The sequence below is a fragment of the Podarcis melisellensis genome (assembly GCF_964234715.1).
Source record: "Podarcis melisellensis genome assembly, chromosome: 5".
NCBI lineage: Eukaryota > Metazoa > Chordata > Lepidosauria > Squamata > Lacertidae > Podarcis > Podarcis melisellensis.
The window spans coordinates 2,998,186-3,014,069 of NC_138537.1; the positions used below are offsets into that span (position 1 = coordinate 2,998,186).

The 15,884-nt window shown below is 48.0% G+C and overlaps 1 protein-coding gene across 6 annotated transcripts in view; it reads left to right on the forward strand.

Annotated features, from left to right (window-relative positions):
- The window catches only part of BCL6 (BCL6 transcription repressor), a 74,988-nt gene extending 59,461 nt beyond the window's left edge, over positions 1–15,527 (forward strand). For 4 of the 6 annotated variants that reach the window (XM_081910975.1, XM_081910973.1, XM_081910972.1 and 1 more), the window contains 9 exons: positions 800–838; positions 2,206–2,378; positions 2,672–2,893; positions 3,735–4,730; positions 5,735–5,916; positions 7,810–7,977; positions 10,088–10,242; positions 12,258–12,395; positions 13,984–15,527. In XM_081910975.1, the coding sequence (XP_081767101.1) occupies positions 2,218–2,378; positions 2,672–2,893; positions 3,735–4,730; positions 5,735–5,916; positions 7,810–7,977; positions 10,088–10,242; positions 12,258–12,395; positions 13,984–14,127 (2,166 nt within the window). In that variant the 5' untranslated portion in view covers positions 800–838; positions 2,206–2,217 and the 3' untranslated portion in view covers positions 14,128–15,527. The remainder of the gene's footprint in view (positions 1–799; positions 839–2,205; positions 2,379–2,671; positions 2,894–3,734; positions 4,731–5,734; positions 5,917–7,809; positions 7,978–10,087; positions 10,243–12,257; positions 12,396–13,983) is intronic. The other 2 variants (XM_081910976.1, XM_081910977.1) reach the window with 2 other exon arrangements.
- Positions 15,528–15,884: the final 357 nt, after the last annotated feature.

The window sequence follows — 15,884 nt, forward strand, 5'->3', positions numbered from 1 at the left end:
TCCAGACTGCTGAATGTTGCCAGACAAAGGGAACATGCCACTCCCTTGTTAAAACGACTTCACTCACTATTGATCTGTTTCTGGGCACAATTCAAAGTGTCCAAGCTACCTGAAAGATCACATCTCCCATTATGAACCTACCCAGATGCTGAGATCCCTGGCTGAGCATCTTCTCTCGGTCTCGCTGAGTTCCCTTAGTCTCATCAACATCCGAAGTACAGCTGGTGGTGACCTAGACAGAGCCTTTTCTGTGGCTGCTTCCATATTAGGGCACTGGCTGTGCTTTGGGTCCCTTCCAACTCTATGATTACAAGGAAGGAGATTCCTTGGTGTCCCTCCAACTCTATGATCCTACGAATTCACTCCCAAGAGAGGTCAGCCTGGCTCCCTCTTTGTTATCCTCCTGGTTTCAGAAAGGCCTTTGGAGATGAAGGTGCAGACATTGCTGACCGCTGGGCTGCTCTCGGGGCAAACTGTATTTTTAATTGCTGGTTCTCAATGTGTCCTGGTGTATTTTAATTATTGTTTTCAACCAGTTTGCATTCATTACTTTGCATTTTATAATGTTGTTTTTAAATGTCAGGAGCCACCTTGAATCTCAGCTTAGGAGAAAGGCGGAATATAAACACAATTATTGATAATTATATGAATACTTGCGGTTTTCCTGTTGGGGCCTTTGGCTGGCCACTGTAAGAACAGAATGCTAGACTAAATGGACCACTGGCTCAATCATGCAGGCTGTGCTTATATATATATATACTTACGAGGTTCTTTGTGTTTTTGTCTTTTGTCTGTGCAGGTCTGAAAGAAACCCATCGACTGTGAATTGAAACAGGAGGTACGGCTCCGTAATTGCATGCCTCATTCCTTCAAGTGTGTCGAATGGAATATTGCAGCCGGCTCAGCTGGAAGCGTTTTTCAGGAGGGCGTCTGGCTTGATTTAAGGAAATAAAAACACAAGTGGCGTCCTCCCGCCCTTGCTGATGGGAACCGTGTGGGTGGGTTTGGTGGAGGCTGCCCTCCCATAGTCGGGGGTCGAAGGCTTCCTTCCACCTGCCCCTCTTCAGGAGGGAATTAGCGTATTTTTCGCTCTATAAGACGCACCACACCATAAGACGCACCTAGTTTTTGGAGGAGGAAAACAAGAAAAAAAATATTCTGAATCCCAGAAGCCAGAACAGCAAGAGGGATCACTGCACAGCGAAAGCAACGATCCCTCTTGCTATTCTGGCTTCTGGGATAGCTGCGCAGCCTGCATTCGCTCCATAAGACGCACACACATTTCCCCTTACTTTTTAGGAGGGAAAAAGTGAGTCTTATAGAGAAAAAATTGCAGTACTTTGTGGTCTCTACTTCTTGGTGTTTTGGTTTTCCTTAAATTTCTTGGCCTTGTTTGTGACCCCCCTGGGGGCTCAGAGCAGCTTTCGCAGAGTCAAAACCAGAAACGGCAAATCAGACCCGGCATGATACACTTTGAAAGAATTTTAAAAGATGGTTTCAAAGTGCAATTAAAAGGCAACGCTGACAATCACCAGCATTCAGCCATCCAGCCCTAAAATTCAAAACGAGCCTTTGAAGAAATTTCTGTGGCAGATGAAATAAGCTGACAATTCTCCTTAGGCAGAAAAAAATCCGCTCTAAGGAATTTTCACCAGTGAAAACGTTCAGCTCCCAGTCACTGCCAGCCTGGCATGGCATCTTTCCAGTTTGGGACGGCCTTTTCTGGATCAGGCTAGTCCCAACCAGCTAAAGCTTCACTTTCCAGTTGCTTTTGGGAGCTTACAAGCAGGGCATGGAGGTGGGTTGCAGTTCCACCAGTTCACTTGCGATCTATGTTAGAGGTACACTGCCTGTGACTATGGAGGCTCCTCTTTACGGTCCCATGCGGTAATATCTAGCAGGCCTGTTTCTCTGTGGGCTGCCGCTCCTTCACAACAGCTTTGAGGTGGGACTCAAACAGGCCTAACCATGTGTTTGGAGTGTATGGGGCTGATTGGATTTGTAGTCCGAAACTTCTCGAGGGCCCCAGGTTGAGGAAGTCTTGACTAGAGCCTCAGGTGTGTGTTCTATAGATGAGTTCACCCTGCTGAAATGAAGAGCCCTCCTGACCCCATAGATCTCCGCCCAGGGCCACCTGCAGCCAGGACCTCTTTGCAATGCTCGTAATAATTTCTGCCTTTGCTCTCTTCTTCTGCACGCCGACAGGACAGACCCAAGATGGCTTCACCGGCAGACAGTTGCATCCAGTTCACCCGACACGCGAGCGACGTCCTCCTCAATCTCAACCGCCTCAGGAGCAGGGATATCCTGACGGACGTGGTGATCATCGTCAACCGGGAACAGTTCCGAGCCCACAAAACAGTCCTGATGGCCTGCAGGTGAGGAGAACGACCCCAGGACTCGCCAACGTCCCCCGAAGCTGAGTGCTGGGAGATGCAGGGCTGATAAAAGGAAGTTCCTTCTTCACACAGCGCATAGTTAACTGTGGAACTCCCTGCCAAAGGACGGCCACCAACTGGGATGGGTGGAGACTAATTGATGGAGCAGAGGGCTATTGATGGCTCTGCAATTCTTCTGAGTAAAAGCCGTGTACCTTGGAAGATAGGTGGGCTGTAAAATGAATAAATAAACACTCCTCCACTTCTGTTTTTTCTTCTTCTCTTCACCCCAGTGGCCTTTTCTACAGCATTTTCACCGATCAGCTGAAGTGCAATTTGAACGTCATCAACTTGGACCCAGAGATCAACCCCGAAGGCTTTGGCATCCTCCTGGAGTTCATGTACACCTCCCGTCTCAACCTGCGGGAAAGCAACATCATGGCTGTCATGACCACGGCTCTCTACCTGCAGATGGAGCACGTGGTAGATACGTGCCGGAGGCTGGTCAACACCAGGTGAGTTGGCCTGGGCTAACCTTAGCGAGGTCAGTCCATGGTGATGCATTTTTCGAGAATGTTGTGTGCTCTTAGGGTAGCTCCTTCTACCGCTGGGTCCAGCAGTCCTCACTGTTAGGGGTCTGCTGTGTTAACTCTACCACCATCAGCCCTGGTTTCACCCCAAAGTAGGAAACACTAGAAATCGTGGACATCCAAGGAAGTTGAATGTTCTGTCTATGAACTTGCTCCTACAGTGGTGACCATTGATCTAGATGGCTTTAAAAGAGGAGGAGACAAATTCCTGGAGGAAGAGAGGTCTGTTGCTGGAAACCACAGAAGGTGGAGAGTGCTGTTGTTGTGCTCTGATCCTGCTCCTGGGTTTCCCTTGGCCACCATGAGAACAGGATGCTGGACTAGATTGGCCTGATCCAGAAGGCTCGTCTTACCCTCTTATGTTGGTTGGCATCCATCTGTCTCAGGAGACAATGGAAGAAGAGTACACCTTCGGGGGTCAAACTAGTGCATGGATAGCTCAGTTGGTTAGAGCATGGTGCTAATGCCAAGGTTGCAGGTTTGATCCTCATATGGGGACAACTGAATATTCCTGCCTTGCAGCGGGTTGGACGAGATGATCCTCGGTGTCCCTTCCAAGTCTACAATTCTATGAAACTGTTGGAGAGTCACAGCGCCTGCTGTGGCTGTAGATACAGGAGAGACATGCTTGGTTGCAGCTGGGGCAGAGGACAGTATCTTCTATCTGTGTTCTTATGTAGGAAGAAGGAGTTGCCTGTTGTGACCATGATCTATCAATTATTCCAACATTTCCCTCTCTCTTTCTCTCCCTTCCTGCCACGTCCAGTGACACAGAGATGATGTCTGCCGTGAAGACCCAGCGGGAAGACTTTCTGGGCGGTCGCCTGGCCAGCCACCCGGACATGATGGCATACAGGAGCAGCAGGGAAGTCTCCGAAAGCGGGCTGCCTCTCCGAAACGGGTCCATCTGCGACGGAAGAGCCTTCGTCCCTGGCTTGTACAGTGGCCTTTCGGGCTCCCCCATCTCCTACACTGGATACAGCCCAATGCCCGTCGGCGGGTACCTCTTCTCAGACGATGAGCTGCGGGAAGCAAGGATGCCCCTGTCGGACATTTCTAGGGCCAACCCTTTCCCGAGGGAGCGGGCGCTGCCGTGCGGCGCATCCCGGACGGGCGCTGCCGGTTATGCCCGGAGCGTCACCGAGGTATCGCCCGGCATGTGCCAGGCCGCCATCTACTCCCCGAAGAAAGCTGCTGCCGAAGAGGTCAAAAGTGATGTGCACTACAGTGGCGCCCCTGCCCCCAAGCCTGCCGCCCCCTTGGTAGCCCGGAACAGCGCCTACTTCCCCTGCGACAAGGCAGGGAAGGAGGAGGAAAGGTCCCCGGCCGAAGACGACATCAGCCAGCGCTTCGAGGCAAGCAACGCCCCCATGAACCGCAAGGTCCTGGTCAGCCCCCAGAGCCCCCAGAAGTCGGACTGCCAGCCCAACTCGCCCACCGAGTCCAGCAGCAGCAAGAACGCCTGCATCGGGCAAGGGCCTGGCGGGCCGCCCTCGGCCAAAAGCCCCACCGATCCCAAGGCTTGCAACTGGAAGAAGTACAAGTTCATCGTGCTCAACTCGCTCAACCAGAGCGCCAAGCCGGACGGCCCGGAGCAAGGCGAGGCGGGGACCCTCTCCCCCCACACCTACGCCCCCTCCCTGACCTGCCAGCAGTCGATGGAGCCCGAGAGCTTGGATGTTCAGTCCCCCACCAAGATGAGCATCAACGGGGAGGACTCGACGATCCCTCAGGCCAGCAGGCTGAACAACATTGTCAACAGGTAAAAGCTCCTGGTTGGTTGGGGCTCCTTACGGGCTCACCAAAGGCCCTTTGAGTGTGGCAAAGAGGTGGAGAGCTTCCATTTTCTTTCTCCATCCTCCTCCCCATCACTGAAGCCCTCAGCTTCGGGCAGAGCAAAGAGGGATGAGAGTCAGGACTGCCTTTTCCAATAATAATAATAATAATAATAATATATTTATACCCTGCCCTTCCCGGTTCAGAAAACCAGGCTCAGGGCGGCTAACAACAAATTTAAAACACTTAATTGATGCAACAAAAAAACAGTATAAAACGTGAATAACAATAAATTCAAAAATCAATTTAGGGGGAGAATCCATTCAATAAACATTAGATGTTCCCCAGGGCTAGCTGGCTAAATTAGTCCTATTTGGGCCAGTGAGGAGACCAGGGGAGAATTAGCTGTGGGATCCCATTTCCCCCAAATAAGAACATCAGAAAAGCCTGTTGGATAAGGGCAATGCCATGGCCCAATCTGCTCAGCATCCTCTTCTCACGAAGCCTGCTAGCAGGATCCGAATGCGAGAGCCCTCTCCCCTCCTGATGCTTCCAGCAACATTGCTGCCTCCAACTGTGTGAGGCGCAGCATGGTCATGGTGGCTAGAAGCCATCGATAGTCCCCCTACTCCATGAATTTGTCCAGTCCTCTTTTAAAGCTGTCTGGCCGTCACTGGCTCCTGTGGGAGGGAGTTCCACAGTTTAACTCTACGGCGCGTGGAGAAGGACTTTCTTTTATTTACTCTGAATCTTCCAACACTTTGGATGTCCACAAGTTCTGGTTGTGTCATCAGAGAAGGAGGAGAGATGAAACAGGGGTTGCCATGAAACAGGGGTCAGGTGCCCATCTGCCAAAAGGGTTCTTTATCTGGGATTCCTTTCACTGCCGTGGGTTGGACTGGATGACCCTTGGGGGCCCCCTTGCCAGGTCTACAGTTCTGTGATTCCGTCTCCGTTGCTTACACTCCTTCCCTCACCCGCTCTGCCTAGGTCGCTAGATGGGTCTCCTCGCGGCAGCGATGCCCAGTCGCCTTTGTACCTGCATTCTTCCAAGTGCAGCTCCTGCGGTTCGCAATCCCCCCAGCATTCTGAGATGTGCCTTCATACCCCCGGCTCACACTTCGGAGAAGAGATGGGAGAAACGCAATCGGAATACTCCGACTCCAGTTGTGGTAAGCCCAGACCAATCCATTTCCTGGTTATTTCGGCAATGGAGTTCCGGAACTCGGCACAGGGACACCTGCTTGGCTTGCAGAAGGCCCCGGCGGGTTCAATCCCAGGTTGGCGCTGCCAGGCAGGGCTGGGATTGCCCTCTGCCTGAAACCCTGGAGAGCATTGTGGGCAATAGTGGATCAGACGGCACAATGGTCTGATTCGCCATAAAGCAAGATTCCCTATGTTCCCTGCATGCTCTCATTTCCCCTGCTTGCTTGCTCGCTCTACGGGCAAACAATATATAGGTACCCAGAAGCCAATCTCTGGCCTTATAAGATGCAGCACATAGCAAGCAGGAAATCCCTCTTCTGCCAATGAAATCCGTTCAGATAATGATTGGGTGGCTTTCCCAATTCAAAGGTTGGGTATTTTTTAAAAAAGGTCTCTTAAAAAACCAAACCAGAGACATATGGTTTGTTTCTGGAACCAGATCATTCCTGTGCCACACATCCCTTTCAGAGTCTCATCCGCACACTCCAAATATTGCATCCCTTAATTCGGAAATTCAGAACGTCCCGAATTCAGGTTCCGAAAACCTAAAGCCAAAGCGATCCAAGGCTCTGAAGTTCTCCAAAATTGGACTGAAAATTTTTCATATTTGATTTAAAAAAACAACAGCCACCCAAAATGTATTTCTCTAGCTCCAGCAACATCTGGTTCAGAATCTCTATTTGTGGGGGTGGGGTTGGCAAAGCCGTTTCACATCCTTTCGGATCACATAGTGCTGTACAAACCTCTTTTGCAGAGGCCAGACGTGACTTTTGTAGGATAAGGCCTGGATTTGGGGGGGGGGGGAGTGTCAAGCCATGCATCCAACATTGTGCGCCACCCTGCTGGCATGTAGCCCTGAGGTCCCCTGCTCTACCCACACGCCTGGAGTTTTGCACAGCACCCCTTCCCTCTCCCCAGAAACTGAGCTGGATCAGCTCTGGTACCAGTGCCAAAGGGGCTTTATATTAATGGCAGGGTCTCCTGGCATTTGCCCCACTCTGCCAGGAGAAGCCGGCGCCTGCGTTCGCCGTGTAATTTCGCCTCTGCTCTAGAGCATGCAGCAGCTGTTTATCTTACCCAATGCATCTGTAGTCCACCTTTTCCTTCTCCAAGGAGTGAAGTGAAGGACATGAGGCAGGAGTTGATAATGCAGGTGAGCTGCGCACAGGTGAGCTGCAAGCAAGCTGCCGGCCAGCTCTGTGGAGGCTCCTTTTATTGACACAATATGCAAACCCAGGCAGATACATTTTGGGCTGCGACCTTTGCACATCTTCCAGTCCCGAGATTGTGGGGTGGTACAAAGCTATTCTGGCACCTGTTTCCACCGCGTCATTTTCCCCTTGCACAGTGTGTGACGAAGGAGACAAAGGTCTCAGAGACAAAGGTCACAGACAGGACATGGCAGACTACTGAGACTGCAAAATATTAGACAGAGGGCAAGATGTTCAGACAGCTGTGGCCTTATCCGTGAGGGGGAGTGCTCCGCACCCAGCGATCATTCCTACAGAGGAGCTCGAGCTGGAGCACATGGCTCCCGCCTCCCCCCTTTAAACCCCACAACGACAACGCTACAAGGTAGGCTAGGCTCAGAGAAGGTAGTGACTGGCCTCAAAATTCAAACCCAGCGAGTTCATGGGGATTCAAACCCAAGTCCGGCACAAGCGCTAGGCCACGTTGGCTCTGGCGGACGAGGATTTCCAGCAAGGAGGAATTGAGGGTCCCACTGGATCTTCCCGTCCCCCAAGCAGCAATACTGGCACAAGCTAGCCCCCGTATGTGTGTGTTTGTGTGTGCTTAGCTGTTGCGCTTAGCTTCCTCTGACTCCCGGCCGCCTCTTCCTCCTTCGGTTCCCCCGACAGAGAACGGAACCTTTTTCTGCAACGAGTGCCACTGCCGCTTTTCGGAAGAGGCGTCGCTGAAGAGACACTCCCTCCAAATGCACAGCGACAAGCCCTACAAGTGTGACCGTTGCCAGGCCTCCTTCCGCTACAAAGGGAACCTTGCCAGCCATAAAACTGTGCACACAGGTACGGCACTTCTGGGCCGCCACAGGGGCAGGGGAGAGGTCTGTCGGGATGGTGGACGGTCAGGCCGAGGGAGCCATGCGGCCTGGGGCCGTGGAACCGCAGGATTGCCAGGTTGGAAGGGGCCCCAAGCGGCCATCTAGTCTGACTCCCTGCAGTGCAGGGATCCCGGACAGACGGCCCTCTGAGCTCTGTTTAAAAGTTTCCAGCGAAGGAGGGTCCACCACCCTCCGAGGTCATACGATCACGGAACCGTAGAGCTGGAAGAGATCCCTTGCAACACGGTAATCGTAGCTAAAGAACCCCTGACAGTTGCCCACCGAAGCTCTGCTTGAAAACCTCAAATGAGTCATTGAAGGGCTCCCCAAGGGACATCTAGTCCAACCCCCTGCAATGCAGGAATCTCAGCTATAGTATCCCTGGCAGATGGCCGTCCAACTTCTGCTAAAGCACCTCCAAGAAACAAGAGTCCACCAGCTCCTCAAGGAGTCTGTTCCACCTTCCATTTCCCCCCGTATGTCTGGCTGAAATGAAACTAAACCCCAAAAACCTTCAGTGAGGACCAAAAGAGGGAGAACCGGTGCAGGAATGGGAACCTCCAGATTAATGGCGGGCCACAATTCCCGCCTTCCCTGACCAGTGTTGGAGGACGGTGGGAATTTGTGTCCCCGCACAGTGTTGAGGTGCCCTTTTTCGAGGGACAAAGCTGTTTCTGTTTTGTAAAGCACTTTGTGATCTGTGGCAGCGGAAGGATCTGAGACAGGCAGTATCATCGAGTTAAGGGAGCGAGCTTTGAGCCAGGGAGTCAGCAGTTCAAATGACCTCGCCTTGGCCATGGACTCTCTGGCTGGCTTTGCAACCTCCGCTCCTCATCTGTAAAATGGGGGCAAACCCTTATCCGGTTCTGGGAAAATCATGAGGGGCGCTCACATGTAATGTTTTAACGAGTATGCAACCTGGGTACACAAAAAGCTGAGCTGTATCCTTGTAGAGTTATTCACATGTAACGTGGAAAAAAGTGTACGCAGTCTAAGTATCTGTACTTAGCTGTAGGTTTGGTTGTGCTGGATGCAGGCAAATAAATAAATAAATAAATAAATAAATAAATAAATAAATAAATAAATAAAAATTTATTATTTATACCCCACCCATCTGATTGGGTTTCCCCAGCCACCCTGGACGGATTCCAACAAAATATTAAAATACAACAGTCCATCAAACATTAAAAGCTTCCCTAAACAGGGCTGCCTTCAGATGTCTTCTAAAAGTCTGGTAGTTGTTGTTCTCTTTGACATCTGGTGGGAGGGCGTTCCACAGGGTGGGTGCCACCACCAAGAAGGCCGTCTGCCTGTAACTTGGCTTCTTGCAGTGAGGGAACTGCCAGAAGGCCCTTGGCGCTGGACCTCAGTGTCCAGACAGAACGATGGGGGTGGAGACAGAGGAAGTCACTCAGGCGCCGGGGGCAGCGCACCCAGAGGCAGGGCGAACCACCCATAGGGGCAGGGCACACCGCAGGGCCTCGAGAGTCTGCCTACCTCCTCCCACTCAGCCACCCTACAGCAGGGAGGGGGGAGACAGTGGGTGGACCGTTTGGGCAGCGCGGAGCCTGCGTGCACCCAAGCCACCATGTCTCTCCCAGGAGGATGTCAAGGAAATAAACAGCTATCTGACTTTTAGAAGACATCTGAAGGCATCCCTGTTTAGGGAAGTTTTTAATGTTTGATGTTTTATTGTGCTTTTAATATTCTGTTGGGAGCTGCCCAGAGTGGCTGGGGAAACCCAGCCAGGTGGGCGGGGTATAAATAATAAATTATTATATTATTAAGGTCCCATGGCATCTCCAGGCAGGGCTAGAAGATGCTGCCAGCCCGTGTAGACAATACTGAGCTGCAGGGGCCAATGGTGTGGCTCCGTATAAGGCAACTTCCTATGGCTTTCCTATCCGTTTGGGTCCTTGGCGCTGAGAGTTTTGAAGGCGAGGGGGCACCCTAGTCGCCCAGGCCCCATTCCTTACCCAAAGGAGCGCCCTCCCTTCTAGGCGGGCCACACACACTTTCATAGAAGCACCTTCTCTTTTTTTCTTTCTTTTGCTTCATACCGCGACACTAAACAGGCTCCGTTCTGTTTGTCGAGACAGGCGAGAAGCCGTATCGCTGCAGCATCTGCGGGGCCCAGTTCAACCGGCCGGCCAACCTGAAGACCCACACGCGGATCCACTCGGGAGAGAAGCCCTACAAGTGCGAGACCTGTGGGGCGAGGTTTGTCCAGGTGGGTAGCTGGTAGGCGGAGGATTTGGCCGTATTAGCAGAACTTGAGTGATACTTGTAAACACAACCAATACCGCTTGTGGAGTAGACGGGAACAATATTAAAGAATATAAAACTTTGCAGAAAAAACGACAGTATAAACAGTACAATGAGAATGATTGAAAGGATTTGCTGAAATAACTAATTGAACTAGAATACAAAAAAGGGAGGTGTGAGGAGGTCAGGGAAACAAGTAAATGAAAGACAAGACATGGAAAGATTGACTTGTTTTTAATTGTTTTTACTTTTCTGTATTTTGTATTTTTTGTTTCCTTTTCCCCCTCATTTTTGTAACTTTTTTGAAACTTTAATAGATATTATTTATTTAAAAATGAATGATTTGAAGACTTGTTTTGTCAGAAGTCTTTTTTATTTAAGCGTTTATTTAAGTATTACAGTGGTACCTCTAGATACGAACGGGATCCGTTCCGGAGACCCGTTCACATCTAGAAGCAAACGTAACTAGTGACGGCACGTCTGCGCAAGCGCGCGTCGCTTTTTGCCGCTTCTGCGCATGCACGTGACGTCATTTTGAGTGTCTGCGCATACGCAAGCGGCGAAACCCAGAAGTAATGCACTCCATGACAGTGAATTAGGAAGATTAAGGGTTTTTTTATGCACACAAATCTGCTTTTTCTTCTTTCTTTTCCCCTGTATTTTCTTCTTTTCTTTTTTCTTAATTGTTTTTTCTTTAATTTTCTTTTTGTAGTATGAGATTGTAAATTCTTTGTATATGTGTGTAATTTAAATTAATAAAGATTATTTAAAGAGAGAGAGAGAATTTGGCCCTTCTGGAACCCCTTTGCCAGCACCAAAGGGGGTCTTTCTTTTGTGTGTTTTAAATTTTGTAATGTAATCTTTATTGCATTTATAAAATTTACAAAAAAAGAGAAAAAATTCAGCCTAACACCCACGTATATTTTTTAAAAAAGAAAACACATTAAAGGAAATTATAAAAAGAAAAAGATATTTGTCAAATACGCAAAATTCTTTAAGGAGTACAACCCATAATTTGAATATTCTATACACAAAATTCATAGAAAGAAGTTATCTTCATATTTCTTCTTTCCTCCCCTTACAGTCACATTCTTTCTGTTCCCCAAAACTGACTTGAGTCCCCTATATGTTTATTGACTTCCCTCTATCTCTTTGTGGCTTCAACACTTCTCTTACATTTAAGTAATCTCTATTCAGTTATAAAAAGAAAATTCCCTTATTCCTCTGAAGTTAATCTAGGCACACAACCAAGTATCGTTATTGGAACCTTATTTTGTCAAGTAGCTTTTAAAACAATCCCATTCTTCTTCTTTTTTTCTTTTTAATTTTTTTATTAGTAATTTCAGCATCACATTTTATCAAAAAACATATCACCCTTAAATTCTCCCCCTCTGTTTGTCCCCTCCCCCTCCCCAAAAACATAACCCACTCTCCCCCCACCCAGACTTTTCTCCGCTCCTCTCTCTGGTTTATCAACATATGTTATTTTCTGCATGTTACAAAAATGTACAGATCCTTAATTTACTGTATTTTTCGCTCTATAAGACGCACCAGACCACAAGACGCACCTAGTTTTTTGGAGGAGGAAAACAAGAAAAAAATATTCTGAATCCCAGAAGCAGTGAAAGCAGCAATCCCTCTTGCTGTTCTGGCTTCTGGGATAGCTGCGCAGCCTGCATTCGCTCCATAAGACGCACACACATTTCCCCTTACTTTTTAGGAGGGGAAAAGTGAGTCTTATAGAGCAAAAAACATAGTATCTATCTAAATGTTATCAATAAAAAGTTTGTGAATGTTTATTCAAAGCCTGCCAAGGAGTCCAGTTCGTTTTGTTGTTTCTTTGTAAAGGGTTCTCATTCATCTTTAAAAAGCAATTCCATTCCTTTTTTAACTTTGATTTCTTATTAATCCTGTTTCATTTGACGACCCAAATGAACTCGTGGGAACCGCCCCTCTTGACACCTGTATTCCTTTCGCCAGGTAGCACACCTGAGAGCTCATGTGCTGATACACACCGGCGAGAAGCCCTACCCGTGTGAAATCTGTGGGACCCGATTCCGGCATCTGCAGACCCTCAAGAGTCACCTGCGAATCCACACTGGGGAAAAGCCCTACCATGTAAGTCGCGGCATCTGAATGCCCCATGGCTGGAGATTCCTGCATTGCAGGGGGTTAGACTAGATTTCCCACGGGGTCCCTTCCAATTCTACAATTTTAGAATCTTGTAAGTCAGGCTTCGCCAAGCTGGTGCTCTCCCCCAACAGCTAGCAGTGGCCAAAAACCTGGATGGCTTTAAAAGTCGTGGTTTTATTACCGTATTTTTCACTCTATAAGATGCACCAGACCACAAGACGCACCTAGTTTTTGGAGGAGGGAAACAAGAGGGGGGAAATTCTGAATCTCAGAAGCCAGAACAGCAAGAGGGATCGCTGCACAGTGAAAGCAGCAATCCCTCTTGCTGTTCTGGCTTCTGGGATAGCTGCGCAGCCTGCATTCGCTCCATAAGATGGACACACATTTCCCCTTACTTTTTAGGAGGGAAAAAGTGAGTCTTATAGAGCAAAAAATACAGTAATTCTCAGGCCACAGGCCATTCATGTATAAGATGAATAGGTACAGCGCAGAAACCTGCAATATAAAATACTGTATAAAATCACATTTCTACTTAGAAGTATGCATCTTAAAAATACCGCGTAAATCACATGTAATGTAGATAAAACTTACATATCGAAAGCACTAAATTTAATACAGAGAAAAAGCATTGCTTATTGAAAGGTAAAAAGGTTTTACCTTTTTACCTTTCAATAAGCAATAAGTTTTGCTTCGTTTTTAAAGGCACACTTAAAGTAAAGGTAAAGGGACCTCTGACCATTAGGTCCAGTTGTGGCCGACTCTGGGGTTGTGGCGCTCATCTCGCTTTACTGGCCGAGGGAGTCAGCGTACAGCTTCCGGGTCATGTGGCCATCAGGACTAAGCCGCTTCTGGTGAACCAGAGCAGTGCACAGAAACGCTGTTTGCCTTTACCTATTAATCTACTTGCACTTTGACGTGCTTTTGAACTGCTAGGTTGGCAGGAGCAGGGACCGAGCAATGGGAGCTCACCCCATCGCATGGATTCGAACCGCCGACCTTCTGATTGGCAAGCCCAAGAGGCTCAGTGGTTTAGACCAGGCATCCCCAACCTGCATCCCTCCAGAAGCTTTGGCCTACAACTCCCATGATCCCTAGCTAACAAGACCAGTGGTCAGGGATGCTGGGAATTGTAGTCCAAAACATCTGGAGGGCCGAAGCTTGGGGATGCCTGGTTTAGACCACAGCGCCACTCTATTCTGTCTTGGTCAGACCACACTTGGAATACTGTGTCCAGTTCTGGGCATCAGAATGGTCTGCGCATGCGCAGAAGTGGTCTTCAGGTTGCGGAAACCTCAGGAAACCTGCTTGTATATTCATTTAAGCATTCCCATTGCTACTGAATTATAATTTTTGGTTTATGCCTTATTAAATCCGTCCGTTTTGCTAACTCCAGGTACTCACACAGTTTACTTAACCATTCCCCTTTTGTTGGGATATAATTTCCTTTCCAATGACTGGCTACCAACAGCTGCTGCTGTTGCATACAGAAAGACCAGAAAAGACAATTTATCCCTGTTCTTAGAGCCCTGACTTGATGCCTTTTCGCTTTTTCTCCTCTCCCCCCCCACTCCAGTGTGAAAAGTGCAACCTGCACTTCCGCCACAAAAGCCAGCTGCGCCTGCACTTGCGCCAGAAGCACGGCGCCATCACCAACACCAAGGTGCAGTACCGCGTCTCGACAGTGGAAGGCGCCGCCGAGCTCCCGAAGGCTTGCTGAAGGAATGACCTGTTTCTCGGGAGAAGAGGGTCTGGCTTAGGAGGAGGAGGAAGGGCAGTGAGGGCGATGTCCAAAGGAAACTTGTAACACTTTAGGGGGGGGGGACGGGACAAAAACTTTATTATTCTTTATTGTCACACAATGGAGTGCCTCTCGAAGCCCGGAGTGCAGTTGCAAAGGAGGAAGAGCGGAATGGTATAATGACACGGGTTTTACATTTCCTTTTTGTTTTTTCCTGCTTCCCAGTTATGTGAATTTTCAAAAAAGTATATATATATCTATATATCTCTCTATATATATCTATATATATATATATAGTCAGATCGACATTTTGTGTGTATGTGTGCGTGCGTGTGTGTTTACGTGCAAGAGAGTTTGGGTTTTGGAGCTGGGGGGGAAAGAACCCCTGTCTTTTAAAAGTCTGTGCTGCAAAAGGCCTGATCCTTTCGCAGCCGGGAGATGAGGAATGTAGATCGTTTCATGGGAACAAATTGTTATTTCTTTTTTCTTTTTCCTTTTTTTTTTTTGCAAATGATATTGTGTGTTTTTTAACGAAAGAGCGGGGGCGGCGGGCGGGGAGATTGTATATGCTATCAGAATGGAGAGGGCTTTAACTTTTTAACCAAAGGTGATGGAATCTATGGCAGAGTTGTAAATATATGAATATATATATATATATAAATATATATAAATATATAAAAAATATAAACCTTTAAAAAAGAGATATTAAATGCATACACACACACACACACACACACACACACACACATATATATATATGCATTAAAGTCTCCTGCTAGACCTCTGCAGGCAGATGGCTGATCCGGGAGTCTTTATTGTGACAAAGCACTTAACAAGATATTTTAAAAGTATTGCATCTGTATTAGTGAGAAAATATTTTGTCTAAGAGCATTGAGTGTGTATTTGTATTTTTTGCAAGTGAAGGTTTACAATTTACAAAAAAAAGAGTGTGTATTAAACCAACAAAGCTGCAGAAGGAATTTAAAATAATTTAAAAAACCTAATTTTGTGTTCTGTTCTCCTTCTTCCTTTCTTTCCTTTCCCCCAGTCTGTATATATGTACAATGTTCGTTTGGGGTTTTATTTTTATTTCGCTCTTTTTTTGCGTTTTCTCACAGTGCCTTTCTTTTCGACTAAATTAGAGCCCAGTTTTGAGGTACGGTGTCGCTATAAAGGGGGTCGTTGCAGACTCTTGATGGAGAATGTCAGGTGTTGTTGTTTTTATTAAGATAATAATAATTTGGTCTCATTTTATACACTTGTGTTACAATCAGTCAATCTCGGGTGACAGGGTTTGGGGGTGTGTCAAACTGCATTAATGCGTTCTGTAAAATATAGCTGTACAAATTCAAGAATAAAACGGCAGAAAGCAACCATGAGCAAGGCTGTGTGGTGTGTTTCTTTCCCTTCCTACCTGCCCCAGCAGCTGTTTCTTGAGAAGGCATCCCTTTGTGCCAGTTCAAGGTCCAATGCAGCCTTCCTCAACCTGGTGCCCTCCTGGTGCCCAGAATTCAAACTCTCACCCATTCCCAGCCAGCAAGACCATTCTCCTTTGTCCTCTCATGTTGCCCTGGGGCTGATGGGAAGTGGAGGATGCAGGGACAAGTCTTGGAAGCGATTCCTCCTAACCCATCGGTAGGCAAGCTAAGGCCATAGCTGTCAACTTACAGATTTGAAAATAAGGGACCAGCAGCCTTGAAAATAAGGGATCAGCAGCCAAAATAAGGGATTTTAGC